The sequence below is a fragment of the Notolepis coatsorum genome (assembly GCF_963971535.1).
Source record: "Notolepis coatsorum genome assembly, chromosome: 10".
In the NCBI taxonomy this organism is placed as follows: Eukaryota; Metazoa; Chordata; class Actinopteri; order Aulopiformes; family Paralepididae; genus Notolepis; species Notolepis coatsorum.
The window spans coordinates 95,952,338-95,971,600 of NC_140174.1; the positions used below are offsets into that span (position 1 = coordinate 95,952,338).

General features: G+C 44.9%; 1 protein-coding gene across 2 annotated transcripts in view; it reads right to left on the reverse strand.

Moving 5' to 3' along the window:
- Positions 1-1,797: 1,797 nt before the first annotated feature.
- Positions 1,798-19,263, reverse strand: part of ankrd13a (ankyrin repeat domain 13A) — a 44,358-nt gene continuing 26,892 nt past the window's right edge. The window contains exons 3-15 of one of the 2 annotated variants that reach the window (XM_084322828.1): positions 10,944-11,068; positions 10,763-10,808; positions 10,238-10,381; positions 9,915-10,104; positions 9,635-9,701; positions 9,429-9,510; positions 9,255-9,316; positions 9,021-9,151; positions 8,255-8,412; positions 7,921-8,061; positions 7,440-7,600; positions 5,432-5,493; positions 1,798-4,818 (exon numbers count right to left, since the gene is read on the reverse strand). In XM_084322828.1, coding sequence (XP_084178954.1) covers positions 4,620-4,818; positions 5,432-5,493; positions 7,440-7,600; positions 7,921-8,061; positions 8,255-8,412; positions 9,021-9,151; positions 9,255-9,316; positions 9,429-9,510; positions 9,635-9,701; positions 9,915-10,104; positions 10,238-10,381; positions 10,763-10,808; positions 10,944-11,068 — 1,568 coding nt within the window. In that variant the 3' untranslated portion in view covers positions 1,798-4,619. Of the gene's footprint in view, positions 4,819-5,431; positions 5,494-7,424; positions 7,601-7,920; positions 8,062-8,254; positions 8,413-9,020; positions 9,152-9,254; positions 9,317-9,428; positions 9,511-9,634; positions 9,702-9,914; positions 10,105-10,237; positions 10,382-10,762; positions 10,809-10,943; positions 11,069-19,263 lie in introns of both variants that reach the window. The other variant, XM_084322827.1, reaches the window with a different exon arrangement.

Sequence of the window (19,263 nt, forward strand, 5' to 3'; positions counted from 1 at the left end):
TCCTCCCCCTAAAATGTATATAGTTTCTGTTAGGATCTCTGTTAAACAACAGTACTGTATATTTGTATATCTTGTATGTCATAAATGTAACAGTACTGTATATCTGTATGTCATAAATGTCATGATATATATCTGTATATCTGTATGTTGTGTATGTCATAATGAATTGAAAATGGGGGACCCTGATGTAAACAAGACGAAAGTCTTTCTCTGGTCTGCATCCTCTTAATAATTGTGTATTGAGCCGTACTGTATTGTGCATTCTGCAATCTGTTAATACAAATTTTCAATCAATGATTCTATTCAATTCAATCAACATTGTGTATTTTCCAATATGTTACAGTTGCAATGGCGAGTGTCTTCTCTATCCTGCTGGTGGTGATGATCGTCATGGCGGTCTGTGTTTACAAACCACTGCCTCGCCCTCGCCGCTGAAGATGTCTCCATGCGACCTAGAAGGGTTGACCTCAAGATGATTCATCTCATCAGCTCCTGCTCAGTGCAAGACTCTTGTTTTGAACCCTGCATGAGAGGTCAACATCTTTTTGTCAGGACAATGCCATATCTCAGACAAACCTGCCATCAAGCTGGAAATTAAAGATGTTAGGCACCAAGGCCACACTACAAATAGCGACGATGTTCACAGATTTTTTTTTTTCCCGAATATTTAAGTATTAATATATTTGTTACTTCACTGGTTATTATCACATGACGTCAGAATAGTTTTTGAACACTGTTGCAAAAGCAGGACATATTTGTATATAATAATATTATTACTGTTTGTGTCTTTATTTGTGAATTATAGCTTAAAAGCTGTTTTTTTGTTTGCTTTTTATAATTCTTGTCTTATTGTATCTGATTTTATTCTGAGTATTTATATTCTCCATTATTTTTGTTGCAGACAAATCATCATTAATCATCAATATTTATCAATAACAGGAACAATCCCTTCCGTGGCCATCATAAATGTTATCAACTGAGGACTATGGACTTCAGCTTGTATTTCCATTTGACCATTGTTCTTAGAAAACAAACCAAAGACCAACACCCTACATGAAACCTACTTCATCTAAATTTCTTAATCGACTTCATTGTTTAAAAAAGAAAAAAAATAGGTTCTAAATAGTTCAGTATCCTTGGTGTATTTTTAGGAGCGTAGGTTTGCTGTTCATAAGCCATATAACTTTGAAGGAAGCCATTTCTCAACTAGCTTCATGTCCGTTCAAGCTTTCATTAAAAGAGCAAAAGCAGGGTAACAAGGGGGGCATCTCAATCTCTAAAACCCACAGCCAATGGGAACTAAGGTAGACCAGTCATAATCAGAAGGTCCAGCTCTTGACTTATGCTTTTTACTGCGCATGGATGGGTGATAATTGGTTAACATAATTTCCATTCCATTTTTAGAACCAGCACCTCCTACAGAACATGGTGCCAGTGTATATCTTCCATGATAAACTCAGAGGATGCAATTGGATTACTATAAATCAGTTCAGGTACTGGTGCTTTGATGGGTTAGTATATACAGAGTGCAGATGTTAGGGCTGGAATGGGTGGAGGAAGTGGCTATATTTAGCAACAAATCAAACATAAAACTGTCTTGAATAGCGTATAGATCTATAATCGAATTATCTAAACTTCAATTGGAACTGATGAAGACTGAACCCAATGTGGAAGGATCCAATGGCTTTGGGTTATGAACAAATCTAGTTCATTACGTGCTACGATAGAGCAACAAATAAGGTTTTCTGGCGTCTGCTGTCCGCTGCATAGGCAAGCACGAGTCAAATTTCATCCATATGGAAATAAAGTGCGTTTATTTAAGAAACAAAACATTTTAAAAACAAACATATTTGTTGACAAATCTTTTCTCACAATTCCGCAAATACCATTTAGCCTCTTAGGTTGTTCATTCTACAACAGTAAACACTTAAATAAAATGTCTCCCCTATACATTTTTTTTTGTTTTAAGCACAAGTTCAAGAAAATTACAATCCAATAATCTCATCAAATTGCATTCGTTTACAACATGGGTGAAACTAAATAGTTTTCGGTCCACTTTCATTGAAGGTAAAATCTGTAATGTCATCAAACAGTGACCTCTGTTGCACTATTGTTTAAAATGTTTATTTTGATCTGATGTGTGCAGGGTTGGAGTTTTAACTTATTATAACCTAATTTATTAAGTAACTTACTATACTGTGAATTTCTCCAGACCTCTTTTGGCAGAGTCTGAGGTGTGGCCATGCAGCAATAGCGACCCCTTGCCCCATCTTCATTAAACTCCAACATCAGACCAAAACAAGAAATTTAAACAAAGTGCAATACCAAGCGGGGCTCCTTTGCCTATAGAGGTCACCGTTTGACGGCATTAGAGATGATACCTTTAAACAACTATAATTATATTTTAAAGGTCCCATAATATGGAAAATGGGGTTTGCCTAGTCTTGGTGTGGATTTGGCAGTCTGAAATGTTATTTAGGCGCTCTGAAAAATAAATTACATTGCCAGGGTTGTTACCTGAAGTCTTCAGAATGACAAGCTGTTCAGAATTATCCCCCTTTGTGATATCACACCAGGGACACAAACAATAAGCTTTAATTAATCTATTAATTAATGAATCCATTGTCTACCTAATCCACTGCCCAGTTTCAACGTTTCTCTTACTTTTGGGTGTGGGGAAACCAATTAGGGAAGGGAATAATACATTTAAAACAAGGCATGTGCCACACCAACAAAAAATGACCTCTTCGATACAAGACAGAAAGACATGCTGTAACATAAACAAATAGAATTAGATTTAAGACTAGTTTCTTCTGGGGGGAAAAACCCATTTAAGGAAATAAAATAGTTGAAAAGATACAAAATATGGGACCTTTAAAGAGAGGGTGTTTAATATAGGTACAGGAGAATGTCTGTCCATAATATATCTCAGAAAACAGAAAGAAATGTAAGGAAAAATAAAAAGAAAGTCTACTTCTGCAGAATGACAACCTTCAATTCCAGTGGAATTCTCCTTTAAATTAAGATGTATGTTTTTTTTTTACCTTTGCAACTAGAGTAGCATTTAATGACAAACTGTTCCCCCTAAAACCTAACCAAAGCTTACTGCAATAAAGTAGACTGTTGAGCTGTTTTGGCAATTTGATCATGATTAGCAGTTTATGAGCTCAAGCCCCTGGAAACCAGACAAAGCAATGCAGATACTTTAGATCAATCGTTGGTCATCTGTGAAATCAACTGTAGTGGTTAATGCATTTTAATCAGCACCACACATTTAGATTTGAAATGTCTTTAACTTATTTAGTAAGATAAGGCCTTTCCAAAGTACTGATTTGACTTTAGAAATGTTGGTCTGAGTGACATTGCACAGAGCGGCCACCCCCCAACCCCAACCACTCTTTTAAACAGCCAAAACAAAATGACTGGGACCTGCATTCAATACTGAAAGGTAACGCTGGATTCAGCTGGCACGTTTGATCTTTGAATGCATAATGGGAATTTCCTTCAGCTTGCAGGTCTGTAGTCGTTTACAGAATTGAATTGCCCTTAGAACCCTGATATTTTGGAGGTTTTATGGCTATATACAAGACGGTTTAAGAAAACAAATGTCTGTCTGTGAATAGCCCAGATCTAATAATCTATATAACACTGCATCCGGATGCAGGCACAGTGGGCTCTGCTATTGCTTCTTTGAACTGAGGTGTTAATGGTTGATGTTACTTTGTGAATGTTGAGTGACCCGGAAAAGGAAAGAAAGAGAATCCTGACAACCTCTCTCAACTACAAAAACGAAGGGGTTCCGTTTGATCAAATAAATCCAGCATCTTCCCGAGGGGAAAGTCAGGAACATTATTCTTCTTGGGCGACGAAGCCATCACCTCGCAGCACATTTTTCCTTCCCACTCGATAAACATGCTTCGATAATAAACACCTGTCCAAACGGTATACATTCACAAAGTCTTCCTCCGCCCAATGCAATTTGTTTGAACGGAACCCAAGGTTATGGGATAACAAAAGCTACAGCTGCAAATGATACTGAAAAAAGGGTCAAGATCAATCTGTATAAAAGAAAGGACCATGTGAATTACCAGGCTACGGTTTCCAATGTGTGTATATTTAACGACCTAGAGGTTTCTAAGGAGAGGGACTGCGTTACAAATGGAACCCTGAGATATTTGATCATTCAGCCAGAAACAACGATCCTCTGCTGAGTGACCCTGTAGGAACACTAGAGTCATCTCCGCACTCTAGAACGTTACAGAACCTCAAATAAACCCCACACCGTCTGGCCTAACCCTACTTGTGGCAAAAGGTCAATGACCTTTCAATGGTCAATGAAAAATAAAAAGTAATCCATGGATTAAGCCGGGGAGATAATTATGAGAAGATACAAATATATAAAAAGGGGGATGTTCTTACCAAAAATAGCTTTTGGAAAACATTGAATACATAATAGTTTCATATATTGCCTATGTGCAATAATGACCCGTTACAGAAAAGGTTTGAGGTTGCATTGATTGACTGTAGTGGTTGGAAAGGTAGGCTGAGGTGTGGCGGTTGCTTCTGGAAAAGTTAATATGATTATGGCAAGGCGTGGCCTCACTCCTCCTTCCCTTTTTCTACTTCTCAGTGAGCGACAGCTGCAATATCATCTCCAGCTCCTCTTCCTCCCGCTGCCTCCTGTCTGCGTCCTCCTCCTGAACACGGGCCGAGAGCTCCATGGCCAGGTGGAGGTCTGTGTCGGGGGTAGGGGCAGAGACCGAGCTTGCAGGGCTGGAGATGTCTACCAGGTCCACCAGTGCCCCCTCTGGGATGCTCCTGTTATAACATGAGAAGGGTGTTTGTATTATCGGCTGGTGCAATGAACACAAGAGGGCTCTGCCTCTCCCCTATAGGCTCTCGAGACATTCTGTTAGAAATCCCAGGACATCTTCAAGACTATAGTTAAAAAATTCTGTTAAGAAATGTACTTTGTATATAAATCCCAGTAAATATTCAAAACTATCGTTTCTAGTGTTCATAGCCTTCACGGTTTTAAAAGAAACTAAAAAACGAAAACAAAGTAAAAATAAATAACTTGTACTTATGGGCTTATTATTAAATCTGCTTTATTTTCTAGGTGAAGCATTCCTTTAACTCAGCAGGCTCCCCATGTCACTGTATGCAACTGCTACACTGTTAAAGAATCTAAAAAAAGAAAAAAATAATTTAACTGTAAATGTCTGGCAGCAACGGTTGCCAAATACTTACTGTCAAATTACAGTAAAATCAAATACGTTTACAGATTACAACCTTTATAATATTTTTGATCAAAGGTAATTTACTGTACTTTTATGGCATTTACACTTAAAGTAGAAAAACAAAAGTAATCTGTAAAATAATACAATAATACATCATTCTTTTTTTTTAAACAGTGTCCCGTGGACTCTACCTGTCACTCTGGCTACTGAGGGCTTCAGTGAAGTCCCCATTAGTGTCGTCCCAGGTTACTTCCTGTAACAAAACCAAAAGCAGGTATAACACGTTAGAAGGTGTGAGAGGAGTGAAATTATTAGTGAAGAATTAGGGATGTTGAAGAACATCAGAACAGATTCAGAGTACCCCTTGGCTTTTAACATCTATAGTAAAGTGGGATGGGGCATTCAAACTACCCTTTCCTTGATAACAAATATCAAGCTACTGGAAGAGAGTTAGAAAAGGCACTAGACTATAAAACATGGATTTTAAAATAAAGAAAGCTCAGTGGTGGAAAGTAACTTGTGTGAATACTCTTTATGTGAGTATTTCAATTTTAGCTAACTTTATACTTTACTCCACTACATTTCAAAGGAAATATTGTACTTTTTACTCCACTACATTTATCTGAATCAATCAGTTACTAGTTACTTTGAAGAACTTTACATAGAAAACATGGCAAAAATGTATGAAGATTATATACTTTCCACTTTAACATAACCTGTAGAGGTCAATGGATCGAATGCTCCCAAGCATTGGAATACATAAACGTCATGTAGAATGCATACGTTTACTTAGTTTAGATACTTAAGAACATTCAATAGCAAATACTTCTCTACTTTTACTTAAGTAGAATTTGAATGGAGGACATTTACCAGAGTACTAATTTATCTGGGTATTTCTACTTTTACTCAACCTAGAGCATAGGTGTCAAACTCATGGCCCGCGGGCCAAATGTGGCCCGCCACGTCATTAAATGTGGCCCCCGAGAGCTCTGGTAAAAAAAATATATATATTTTTTAAACATTAATCTTGGGTTAAAAAATAGCGGCGTTAAAATAATTGTGGGTTAATGCGTTAAAGCTTTAACTTTGACAGCCTTAGTTATTACACATTCTTACACATACATGTATGTTGAACATCTGAGGTATTGATGAAGTAACAAAGGAAAAAAGTCAAAAGCACTTACTCCTCAGACATTCTTTGACAATTTTACAGCCCAAAATACAAAAAAGATCCAGGCGGAATAGGTAACAAAGGGTTGAAGAAATATTGTCTGAACTGTCAGATGCAAACTGGCTGTGTGACATAACCGAGCATCTCGCTCAATTGAATAAGAAGCTGTAGGGACGCAAACAAGTCCCACCCAAAACATGACCAATATAGTTGTGAACTGAGACAACCCTTATTTTGTTATTTTTGAGTACAGTTACAGCTGTGTGTTCATGCAGACACATAATAGCAATTTAAATACGAATAGAAAATGGTGGACCCTGATGTAAACAAGTCGAAAGTCTTTCTCTGGTCTGCATCCCCTTAACAATTGTGTGTATTGAGCTGTACTGTACCCATTCTGCAATCTGTTAATTAAAGTTAATTAAACTATCTTCCATTAGTTGGATGTATGGCCTCTGCAAGGTTGTGTGCAGCCATTTGTTTTTTGTAACATCTGCTACATCTGTCCCACGTGTTCTTTGCAGCTCACAGTTGTTAGTTCTGCCCCTCTTGACTGTGACAAAAAGGTTTTGAACAAACTTAATGTCATAGCTTGTATTTGATGATCTTCTTCTTTGTTATTTACTTGAATGGTTTGATCATTGATTAATGGAGTAATATGGGGTTCTGATAAACTAAAATTATTTGTTAAAATAACATAAGCTAACATATATTTGTATATCTATGCAAATGCATATGCAATATGTATAACTTTAATAAGTAATAAATACAGAAACAACATGTTTAACAATATGTAAATGAGTAGCTACATTTATTTTACATTACATTAACATTTATACGGTCTTTGGCCCTTTGAGGGCAACCATAATGCTGATGTGGCCCTCTGTGAAAATGAGTTTGACACCCCTGACCTAGAGTATTTCACATTTTCATTAACGTGGTCAAGAAAAACAAAACAAAAGAACACTTTTTGTGTGTGTGTGTGACTGCCATCAGTGAACGAGTTGTCCTACGATTAGTCCTCCGACCTGTCCTGGGACTTGGCTAGTCTCCAAGAGACTCTGGTGGATGGCGTACTGCAAAAGCTCCTCGTCGTGGTTGGACATGGGTGTGTGGCGGCTGCCCCCGCGATGGCGATAGTGCGCAGGCACCTGGAAGACTGAAGGGCACACCTGAAACAGAGGGGGTTCTGGATGGAAAAGAACGGCACATTAATGGTTGTCAGCATGTAAAGAAATCACATGTTCGCCTCATGGGCCGTATCCTCCGTCCCAAACAGCTATGATGTAGTAGGGTTCGAATTTTAGCTACCGTTGACCCAATAATAAACTTTATTTGTATAGCACAATATTCATACAAGAATTGCAGCCCAAAGTGCTTCACAGCAGCAATGTACACATAGGCATAAAATTAGTATGAAATTGGCAATAAAACCTCCAGAATGATTTGAATAGGAATTAACTGAACTCTTGTGTCGAGAGCTCATGGGAGTCATAGCCGCGTTCTTACCAGCAGAAGTGTGTGGTTCTACGTCGTCCCCTGGGGGTTCGGGCGTGGCAGCTGGGGGTGACATCACTTGCTCCTCTGTACTGCATTTGTTGACGCTACCAAAAGTGATCCTGGCGTTGAGCACGTGGAACAGCGGAATCTCTGTGAGAGAAGGTCAAATAATAGATAAGGCTTTAAAATAGATGTTAGAAATGTGTGAAGGCTTTGTCTTACTCAAGCGTGTGACTTGTGAATGTGTGGTGAATGTGTGGTTTGTGGAAAAAAATTAAATAAGAAAGAAAAGTGATGACTACTTTTGAGCCATTCTGTTCTGTTGTAGAGTTATTTTAAATACCTATTTTTACTGGGAAACCGGGTGGGAAATTCAGGGCGACAAAGTCACGCAGTCGTGCAAAATGAGAACTGGTCCGAGCCATGAGATCAATGATGGGAGTCACTTGCTCCACCAGGGAGAGAGGGTGTTCCTCGCTCATCCACAACGTGCCCTTGAACCTATATTGATCAAAAGAAATATAATTTGCACAAATGCATGTGAAATCATGAATACAATCTCCCCCCATCCGTGACAATTTATGCGTTTAGTTCCAGGCACACTCATAGGAAGGGTCTAGTGTTGCTCAATTGACCTATTCACATAGCTGACATTTTTGCTCTCATGTCATGCTCAGGTTGGGATTTCTTTGGAGGTGGAAACGGGGTGAAAAGAAGATCCCAACCTGAGAACAGACACCGCCAGGCTCAGTGTGGTTCAATTTCAATTGGCACCGCCCATGCTGAACATGAGCATTCACCAAATGGCATAATAATGTAGTAGTGGTAAGTTATCCAAAGCGCTTTACAATTTGTTCCTCCCATTTTACCCGTTCACTCACACATTCACACACCGACGGCGGAGGCAACCATGCAAGGTGCCAACCTGCTCATCAGGAGCAATTAGGGGTTAAGTGTCTTGCTCAAGGACACTTCGACACGCTGCCCGGGAGGAGCGGGAATCGAACCGGGAACCTACGGATTACCCGACGACTGTTCTACCCCCCGAGCCACTGTCGCCCCCAAGTTATTATGAAGTTTCTTTTGGTCACAACACTAATTTCACTCACTTCTGCGTTCTAATGCTGAGTTCAATAGGTCGGCCGATGTCTCGATTCTCTAGGTCAAAGTCTGGGTCAAAATACTCCTCTGGTGTAATGGCAGTGGGATTGGTGGCAGTTGCGAACTCCAGAGTAAGGTCCTATCCAGATAATCAAGATAAGAATTGATGTGTAATCAAATGGCTCATGAGGCAAACAGAGCTTATGTTTGTATAATTAACTCAATTTGTAATTTTGTCTTACCCCCGGTTCGCTTATATGCTGCTCCACTGTCCCCAGAAGAGACTCCAGGATGTTCCGCTCACCTGGGTATAAAAATATAAAAATCTCAAATACTACAAAAAGACATTTGAACATGTTATTGTAAGGTGGGTACAGACAAATAATAACAACGCATGTCCAAGGTTTCAAACGTACTTTTGATCCTGGCCTTCTCCTCGTCAGTGAGATGCTCCGTCCGCGTCCGGATCACCACGTTCACATTGTTCACGCTGAACACCTGAGAAAGACACCCCAGTATCTCAAATCAAATGACACTAAGATCACACCGTATCGCACGGTCATAGTCAAGTGGCGAAGCTTGTGGCTGGTTACAATGAAAAGTGATTTGTTTGAAGATGAACCTTCGCTTCGAATCCATTGACGACTTCAGTTTTGTCAGTCCTCCATCCCCATATTCCTGCCTTATTCCTATGGAAAACAAAGGTTATGCCTTGTGAAGACAAAATCTAGTTCATTTTGGCTGTGAATGCATTTATTTTCTTATTCTCCCCCCCCCCCCCCCATGAAAAAGAATTATGTATATTTTAACCTTCATATGGCCGTTTGGTTAATAACTAGATAAACCAGCTACTAATTAAACGTCAAAAGCAAGAGAGGATAGTGGGAAATATGGGGTCTTGCCTCTCAAAAGCAATATCCTTGGTGTCCAAATAAGTGTTGACAATGGGAGTAGTCAACCGTTTTGCAACTTCCTGCTCAGCCGGTTGCATCGAATCCAGTGTGACATCCTCTATCTCTTGAGATATGATGAAGCGCTCCGTGTCTACCACTTCCTCATCGTGGTTCACTTCCATCAACTCTGTGCAGGAATCTATCGACGTCAACAAAGCAAGCGACAAATATGTAAAAAACATTAACACAATTACAGTGGTTGAGGACCACACAAAAATAATCAGTTTAAGATATTCCCGGGGGAAAATGTGTCTGTGCACAACTACGCTCACCGTCTCCTCTGAAGATGTAGCTTCGACGCCCTCTGATCCAAGTCATGTTCTCGAAGCCCAGGAGAGTGGAATCTACCCGCAGGCTGGCACCACTCTTCCAGATGCGGCAGACGTCACTTGGGCAAACTCGGGACACGAGGGGGACTGTGAAGAACAGGCATATGAATAAAGCCACTGCTACATGAATCACCTCATTAAGATAAGATAAGATATTCCTTTATTGATCCCCTTGGGGGGATCCGGGTGTCATAGCAGCATGCAGTGTACTCCAATTAACTCTAAATATAAGAATATGAGAAAGTAGCATTGTAATCAAAGGTGCAGTTGAGGGTCTCTGTATGCCCCATCGGTTATATTATGTAATTGTCACAAATAAATATGGGCAATAAAGGATTAGAATATGAATACACACAGTATACACAGGTGCAGTATACACAAAGGTACCCTAATTGGCATGATAGAAGTATGACGTATTAGGTTCTAGCAAAGAGAGAGCGAAAAAAAACAAGAATAAATAGAGCTTACTCCAACTGGTGAACTCCCATTTCATCTCCATGTAGAAATCTGGAGACTGGGTGTAAAAAAAGACACGATTAAATTAGCCGACTTCATTTCTCCAGTACAGGTTTGATGGCAGTTTGACGGCTTACATGGGGGGGGGGGGTAGGTTGAGGACAGAGAGAGGAAGGGTTAGTGAAAGCCAAACCTCTCGGATCTTGGACAACAGCTCAGGCACTCCTCCCAGCGCAGTCGAGGCTTTGAGGTAGTCTCTGCGCTGGAGCACCAGCTGAACCATCTCTGGGTCTCCGGTGCTGACTGCCTCCTGCAGTACTGAACACAGTCACACGACAACATGTAGACGTACGGTTAGGGTCGGGTACCGTTCACATTTGAACAGATACCGGTACCCAACGGTACCTTTTTTCTGTACTTTAGTCTCAAAAATGTTTATCTACCTACCTACCTCAGTTGTAAAAAAGAAAAAAATCCAAACTATATATAATATATAATATTGCAGCCAGTGTTGTCTGCATCTAGCTTTGTAAAGTGTAACCACACTTGCGACAGTTTTCGGCTTGCCATTGCCCCAACAGTCACTGCTTTGTTGTTGAATCAAGTCAAATCCTAGGTAAGCGTGTACTTCATAGGTTTTGGTTCGCGGTAAACTAAACGCAGACGGTTTTTTTTATTACCGAAATGTGGCACCGGTGGATCTCACGTGAATCCGTATACTCTGTAGTAGGGCTGGGCGATATGGAAAAAAATCATATCGCGATAACGATATGATAATTTTATTTTATTTCTCGATATCGATAATTATCGAATTGTTATAAGTATAAAAAAAAAAAAAAAAAAAAAAAAAAATTTAACAACAGATGTATGTTTATTTTGCAGCAATTCTTTGTCATTGCCGCCATCTTTAGTGTTACATCCCCTCACACCAGTTCTCAGGCTGCAGCTGGTTTAAAAGCTAAAGTAAACCGGCTTCTCTGCTGGCTGTGGCTCCAGAGGAGTTGAACAGTTCTGGCTCTGCTAGTTTATTTTCGATCTTTTGGCGCTTTTTTGGTGGACAAACCACCGCACATGTGCACTGTGACTCGTGACTGGAGTCTAGTTCTGCTAGCACACATAGCCTACTGTGTACAGACGGTTTCAAAATGTATTTTAAATTAGAAAGCAAACAAAATAAATGGAAAAAGAGAAAAAGAAATCTGAATTTGGTCAGTATTGTCATTTGGACAAGCAAAGCCATTACTTTAAGTTGCAGGCAAGAAAGACAAGTCTGTCCACTGTCTCTGCCCTGTTGCAGGTAAAAAAAAAAATAATAAAAAATTGTTTTTTTTTTAATTTCGATATTCGATATCGATTATTAAAATATATCGCGATATTTATCGTTATCGTTATATCGCCCAGCCCTACTCTGTAGTACCGACGTGATTCGGTCGATACCCTTAAAAGTACCGGATTCGGTACCCATCCCTACGGTACTGTTTTCCCGCTACGAGCTGTTTTGTTTTCAACAACTTGTGTGGGGTTGGCGGCTGGGTGGCGCAGCGGTCTAAGCGCTCGTCACCAACGCGTGAGACACCGGTATCGAATCCGGCTATCAGCGTTGCCTCCGGCTTGGCCGGCCGTCATACTGGCTCAATTGGCAGAGTCAGCGGGAGGGAAGTCGATGGGTGGTAATCTGGTCGTTGTAAACAGCGACTCCTACAGGTCGGTCAGGGCGCCTGCACAGCAAGGACAGGAGATGTCGAGGGTAGTGTGAGCCTCCCACACGTTACACCTCACCAATGAGAGTCCGTGCTGGCAGGTGAAAAGAAGTGGCTGGCTGACTCTGCATGTATCGGAGGGGACATGCGATAGATTCTTCAACCCTCCCTACGACCGACCAGTGGGGGGCACATGCGAGCAACGATCAAGACAGGGGAGGGGGGAATTGGCACGACTAAATTGGGATGGGAGAAAAAACTGAAAAAGGAGAAAAAGTGGATAACAAAAAACTTGTGTGGGGTTCAGGTCAGTGGGATCCATATTCAGTATTTACTCTGAGTGCACACTGTGCACCCCCCCTATACATTTATATTACATACTGTAGGTGGTGTTTGAGTCCACTGGACCCAAGTGTGGAAATTGTAGGTGAAAACAATCAAATATGATAAACATTTAACAAAAAGCTTCACTGTGTACCTTCACAGTCTTCCACCTTGTTTAATTTATATTTTTCAAGATAAATATGATTTATTAAATGTTCAATTAATCAAAACATTTAGAGACATACAAATATACAGTACTATGTAAGAGAGAGAGAACAGCTGGTGAACAGCCACATGAAAGAGCTCCCAGTCATTGAATATCAGAAAAAGGAAGTAAAACAATTCAAAGCGAAATAAAAAGTGACAATTCAAGGATATAAGAGAGGAGGAAGGAGGAACACGGGAAAAGACGAGAGAAAAGTGACCCCAGAAGAAGTACAAATGAGGGCGCAGGAGATGATTCAGGAGATGATTCAGGCTGTCATGACGCAGTGGGAAGTTAGCATGCAGGCTAACACCCAAGCTATAAGGCAGATGGCCCAGGACATTAGGGATGGGTACCTTTCACATTTGAACCGATACCGGTACCCAACGGTACCTTTTTTCTGTACTTTAGTCTCAAGAAATTTTATTTACCTACCTCAGTCGTAAAAAAAAAATCCAAACTTCAAATAACTACAATTGACAGTTTTCGGCTTGTCATTGCTCCGACTGCTTTGTTGTTGAATCAAGTCAAATCCTAGGTAAGCATATATTGTGCGTGTGAACGTTGACATGAAAAGAAAAAAGTTATACAAAAAAAAAAGTAAAAAAAAAAGTAAAAAAAGAAGAAAAAAAATCGGTATCTCACTTGATTCGATACTCAGTAGTACCGACATGTTTCGGCTCGGTACCTCAAAAGTATCGAATTCGGTACCCATCCCTACAGGACATACGGGCTAGCACACAGGCTATGGAGTTAGCTAACCAAGCTATCCAAGCTAGCACGCAGGACATCCAGAGCGACATCGATGGCCTCGGGGCTAACGTGGCGTTGGACCGCGGCGAGGCCTGGCCGGAGAAGGAGCTGCAAGCTAACATGGAAGTTAACACGAGGAATATGACGCAGCAAGTGATACTAGCTAGCGGGACATTGGACCGCAGCGAGGCCTGGCTGGAGAAGGAGCTGCAAGCTAACATGGAAGTTAAAAACAGTGAATACGACGCAGCAAGGGATACAAGCTAACGTGGCGTTGGACCGCAGCAAGGCCTGGCTGGAAAAAAAGCTGCAAGCTAATGTAGCATCCTGAATATTCTGCTAAGTATTCAGAAGTGCTGACTAACTTGTTACTTCCCCTGTGTGTGTATAAAGTGTGATAAATAGTGTTCCTTTTGATATCTCGCCCGGACTACTAATGATGCGAGGTGCTCCTCTTTCCCCGGCTTCGATATGGATCACTAACATGACATTGAAGCATCTTTCTCCCTTTCTGGAGTGGTCCTATAGTGGGATCAGTTGCGGTTGCCAGCAGGGGGCAGTGATGGCAGGTGGAGCGGAGGAGAGAGAAGCAACGAGCGAGAGAGGATTACCTGGAGGTAGAGCTGCCGCGATTACCGCGGTATCGCTGTTACATCACGCCCACCGCAAGAGTAGGCTGAATACCGCGTCACCGCTGTTTTTATTTTTTTATAATAATAAAGTACCCTTCTCTCGTTGGGCTTGCGGCTCTGCAGATATACCCTACTCCTCTATCGAGGTTCCAAGCGACCCTATTGGGTACCAGAAAAGTCATGTGAAACATTGCAGACCACTGATTGGTCAGAAGAGAGACGCGTCACACGTTTGGATCGTCTTGCAGTGCTTTTACTTCCTGAATCTCAGCCATTGATCAGAGCTCACAGTCACAACACGGCTAATATACGTTAGCTCCCACCGGAGACCGGAGTGGATTACCGACGTACCGTCGCTCCTCAGGGAACGAGGCATAATGATTTTACTGCAACGAAATGTTATAATAAAAGCCCTTCGTTCTATACACTTGTCTGATTGAAAACTTTATTAACAGACCGCAGAATGGGTACAACTCTGCACGCTCTGAGCAAAGAAAGGAACTGAGATATGAATTGAGTAACGCTTGCCTTGCTATGGTCCGGTAAATACGAACGTGTAACTATATAACGTAATGCCACAAAACGAATGCCTTTGTAATCATAAGTAGTAACGTTATAATAATAAGAAGAAGAAGAAAGGGTCGGGGGGTAACCGGCGGGCGCGCCGCTACCACCCCTGCCCGCGACACAGAGGGGATACTTCGAATCCGTGTTTCACTTTTAACGAATGCGTGCTTGCCGAATCCCAAACAATATTCATGCTGCAAAGTCATCCTCTAAAGATAGACATTTAGACTAGAGGCAGGCTATATGCTATAAAGAGTAGACTACAAAAAAATGCATTCAAACATTTTTTTTGTGTGCGTGTGTGTGTGCGGTAATAACCGCAGCGGTAGGAAATATTTAGCAAATTTGTGCGGTAAGGAAAACATCAATACCGCGGCAGCTCTACCTGGAGGGCGGAACACAAGGAAGTTCTCTTTGACAGTGAACTCGGACATGAGCGGTCGCAATGGGCGTGTGCTCTGGAAGAGCCCCGTTGGAAGAGTCCCGTTGAAGAGCCCCGTTGGAGAGGGACGGGTGATAGAGAGTACTTGCTAGATAACGTGTTATCCTAGAAGCACAAGCGATAGTGAAGTGTGTGAGTAAGCGATACGGAAAGAAGAACCAACGTCCATAGATAACGTGTTATAGTAGCAGTGTGTGCGGTGTATTAGCATGCTGCTAACGGCTATAGTGACTCAAGTATACTAACAGGTGAGCGTCGCTGAAGACCGGTGGTGCATACAGCCACGTTGCGTTAGTAGTACAGACGATAGCAGGAGGGTCCAAAGACGGGGGTGCAGATAGATCAAACTCTACTGTATCCTGCTACCAGGTAGCTGTGTATAACTACTCCCATAAGCAGGGATAATCCACCCTTCTACATTTGGCAACACGAACAGGATCAACATCCTACTCCACTTCCTTGACGCAGACCAGTAGAGAGACCATGACGTCCGAAGAAGGGACCGCGCCGCGCAGGAGATGGCGGCGAGGGTCGAGCAGCTAGCCGACGCAGTGAAGGAGTTGACCGAGCAGGCACTCCAAGAGAAGCGTTACTCTCAGGCGGCTCTGCGGGAGCAAAATTACGCCGCCACCGAAGTGAAGAAGGAGGGGACGGAGGCCGCGGAGGAACTGACCGCCCAGGTGAAGGCCCTGGCGGACAAAGCCCACCGGCAAGCAGGCCTCCTGGACCAACAGGCGCTGGCCCTGGAAAAGACCCAAGCTGCCCTCAACAGGGAGGGCCGTGAATCCTGCCCGCCCCCCTCGCAGACCGTGTATGTCCAACGAGACCGAGAATGCAGCGAGTTCGGTGGGGGAAAGGAGAGAGGGGAGTCGCCGGTGGAGGACTGGATCCGAGAAATGAAAGCCCATTTCCGAATCAGCAAAGTGCCCGGCGACGACCAGGCGGAGTTCATACAGCAGCACTTAAAGGGCGAGGCTAAGCGGACGGTACGCTTCGCCATGGAAGGAACCGCCCCAGAGCCAGACGCCCTGTTTCACTTGCTGCAGGAGACGTACGGAGACAAGACCCCAGTCAGTATCCGCCTGGGAGAGTTCCTCGACCGCCGGCAGTCAGACGGTGAGACCGTGCGAGAGTTTGCGTACGACCTACAGGAGCGGATGCGGCGCATTCAGGGCAGAGACCCCGGACAGGTCACCGATCCTGCCGCCCGGCTGCAGGAGCAGTTCGTGCTCGGCCTGAGGGACGAGATGCTGAGACGGGAGATGAGGAGGTCCGTGAGGGAGAACGGGGGACGGACGTTTATCGACCTGATGATGGCGGCGATAAACTGGTCCGAGGAAGAGATGGTCCTGCCCCCCACGAAGGGTCCCGCCCGGGTCCTGATCCACGCCGCCGCGGGACGCAAAACCCCTCCTCTCGCAGACACACTCCAAGAGTCGATCCGACAGCTGTTCGCAGGCCAAGAGCGGTTGGGCGCGCGCCAGGAACAGCTCTTCCAGGCATTGCAACAGGAGCGAGACGCGCCCCAGAGAGACGCCGCCGGACGGCGACATAGGGGAGACGTGTCCGCGGCCCCGCGTGGAATGGTATGCTACACCTGCCAACAGCCGGGCCATAACGCCAGAGATTGCCCCTGCCCCGCCGGTGGACCACGCCCCGCCCCTTCTCCCGCTCCCGAAGCGCCGGGCCCGTCGACACCCCGACCGAAAAGGGCGATGACGCCGTCGCGACCGGAGCCGCCGACCCAGTCGCTGAGAGCCCAGAGGAGCAGCAGGTACACGGGGAATGCTTCACCCTGGAGGTACAAATAGATGGTGTGGACACCCGCTGCCTATTCGACACTGGAGCCGAGGTGACGACCATGTCGGAGAGTCACTTCAAGCGAAACTTCCCAAAACAGAAGCTGACCTCCGCCAACTGGATCACCCTCACGGCTGCCAACTGTTTGGAGATCCCTGTGGTGGGGTGCCTGTACGCAGAGGTGAAGTGCTTGGAAATTACGTTCCCCGGGAAGTGCATATTCATTGTGAAAGACGACCCCCTCCGAGGACCCGCGAGAGACGCCTTCCAGGGACTTCTGGGGATGAACGTACTCGGCGGAGTGGTCGGCCTCTTCAAGGGGATCAAGGGGATGCGTCTCGCCAGTAGTCGTCGGCCCGGCGCCGGAAGTGTCACACTGCGCCGAGTTGTCGCTGCCATGAGGCAGACAGAACGGGAGTGTACGGCCCCGGGAAAAATGGGCTATGTGAAGGTGGCCGGCCGAGACCCGGTGGTCGTCCCCCCGCACAGCGAGATGATAGTCTCAGGCCGCTGCGAGACGTCGGCGGGGATGCGGCGTCCCGTGATGGTCGAGAGCACTCAGAGTGCCAACCTGCCACCCGGCCTACTAGTAGCAAACGTGGTGACGTACGCCCTGAATGGAAGAGTACCCGTGCGTCTAATGAACCCGACCGACGCCGAGATCGTGCTCCGGCCCCGGTCCCGACTGGCGGAACTCCACTGCCCCAGGCAAGTGCGGCCCAAGGAGAGGGTGACCGTGGAAGAAGTCAACGGGGAAGTTAGGGTGACGCGATTGACACCCGAGACAAACAGACACCGGCGGCGGCCGATGAGAGGACCCGGGAGCTCGTCGTGCCCGTCCAGGCGAATCTCCAAGACCTCACCCCGGCCCAAGTGAGCCGACTGAATGAGGTGTTGGAGAAACATAAGACGGAGATTACGGCTACACGACCACGGTCACCCATTACGTCCCCACCGGAGACGCACACCCCGTCAAGCAACGGCACCGCCGGATACCGCCCCACGTCTTCCAGGAGGTGAAACGGCACGTGCAGGACCTGGTAGACCAAGGCGTACTCGTGGAGAGCTGTAGCCCATGGGCGTCACCGGCCGTGATCGTCATTAAAAAAAAAGACGGCTCTGTGCGGTTCTGTTGCGACTACCGCCGCTTGAACAATGTGACGCACCGAGATGCGTATCCTCTACCCCGTATAGAGGAGTCCCTAGACGCCCTGGGGCAGGCCAGGATCTTCTCTTCTCTCGACCTCACGGCAGGCTACTTTCAGGTGGCGGTGAAAGAAGAGGACCAAGAGAAGACGGTCGTCACGACGCCCTTCGGCCTTTATCAGTGGACCCGTATGCCCTTTGGGCTGTGCAACGCCCCGGCGACGTTCCAGCGGTTGATGACCGCGGTACTGGGGGACCTGGCCTTCGATGTCCTGTTGTTATACCTGGACGATGTGCTGGTGTTCGCCAGCGACTTCGAGAGTCACTGCCAGAAACTGGACCTGGTGTTCGGGCGCCTCCGGGAGCATGGGCTCAAACTCAAGCCCAGGAAGTGTTTTCTCCTCAAGACAGAGGTGAAATTCCTGGGACACATCGTGTCAGCGGCCGGTGTCCAGGTCGACACCGACAAGGTAAAGGCGCTAGAGGACTGGCCGGCGCCACGCTCGGCGAAGGAGGTGCGACAGGTGATTGGGTTCCTGTCCTACTACCGGCGGTTCGTGCCCCGCTTCGCCCAAGTAGCCCAGCCCCTGCATGCCCTGATGGGGAAAGAAAAGAAGGGGTTCGTTAAAGGACGGACCGAGGCATTCAAGTGGACTCCCCAGTGCCAAGAGGCTTTCGACCACCTGCGGGAGTGCCTCATGAAGCCCCCAGTGTTGGCCTACCCGGACCTCCGACTTCCCTTCATCGTGACCACCAACGGGAGCTACTTGGGGTTGGGGGCAGTGTTTAGCCAGAAGCAAGAGGGCGTGGAGCGTGTCATTGCTTTCGCAAGCAGAGGTCTACGAGGGTCTGAGAGGAATGACCAGAACTACAGCGTGTTCAAGCTAGAGCTCCTCGCCCTGAAGCGGGCGATCACAGAAAAGTTCAGAGACCTCCTGCTATAC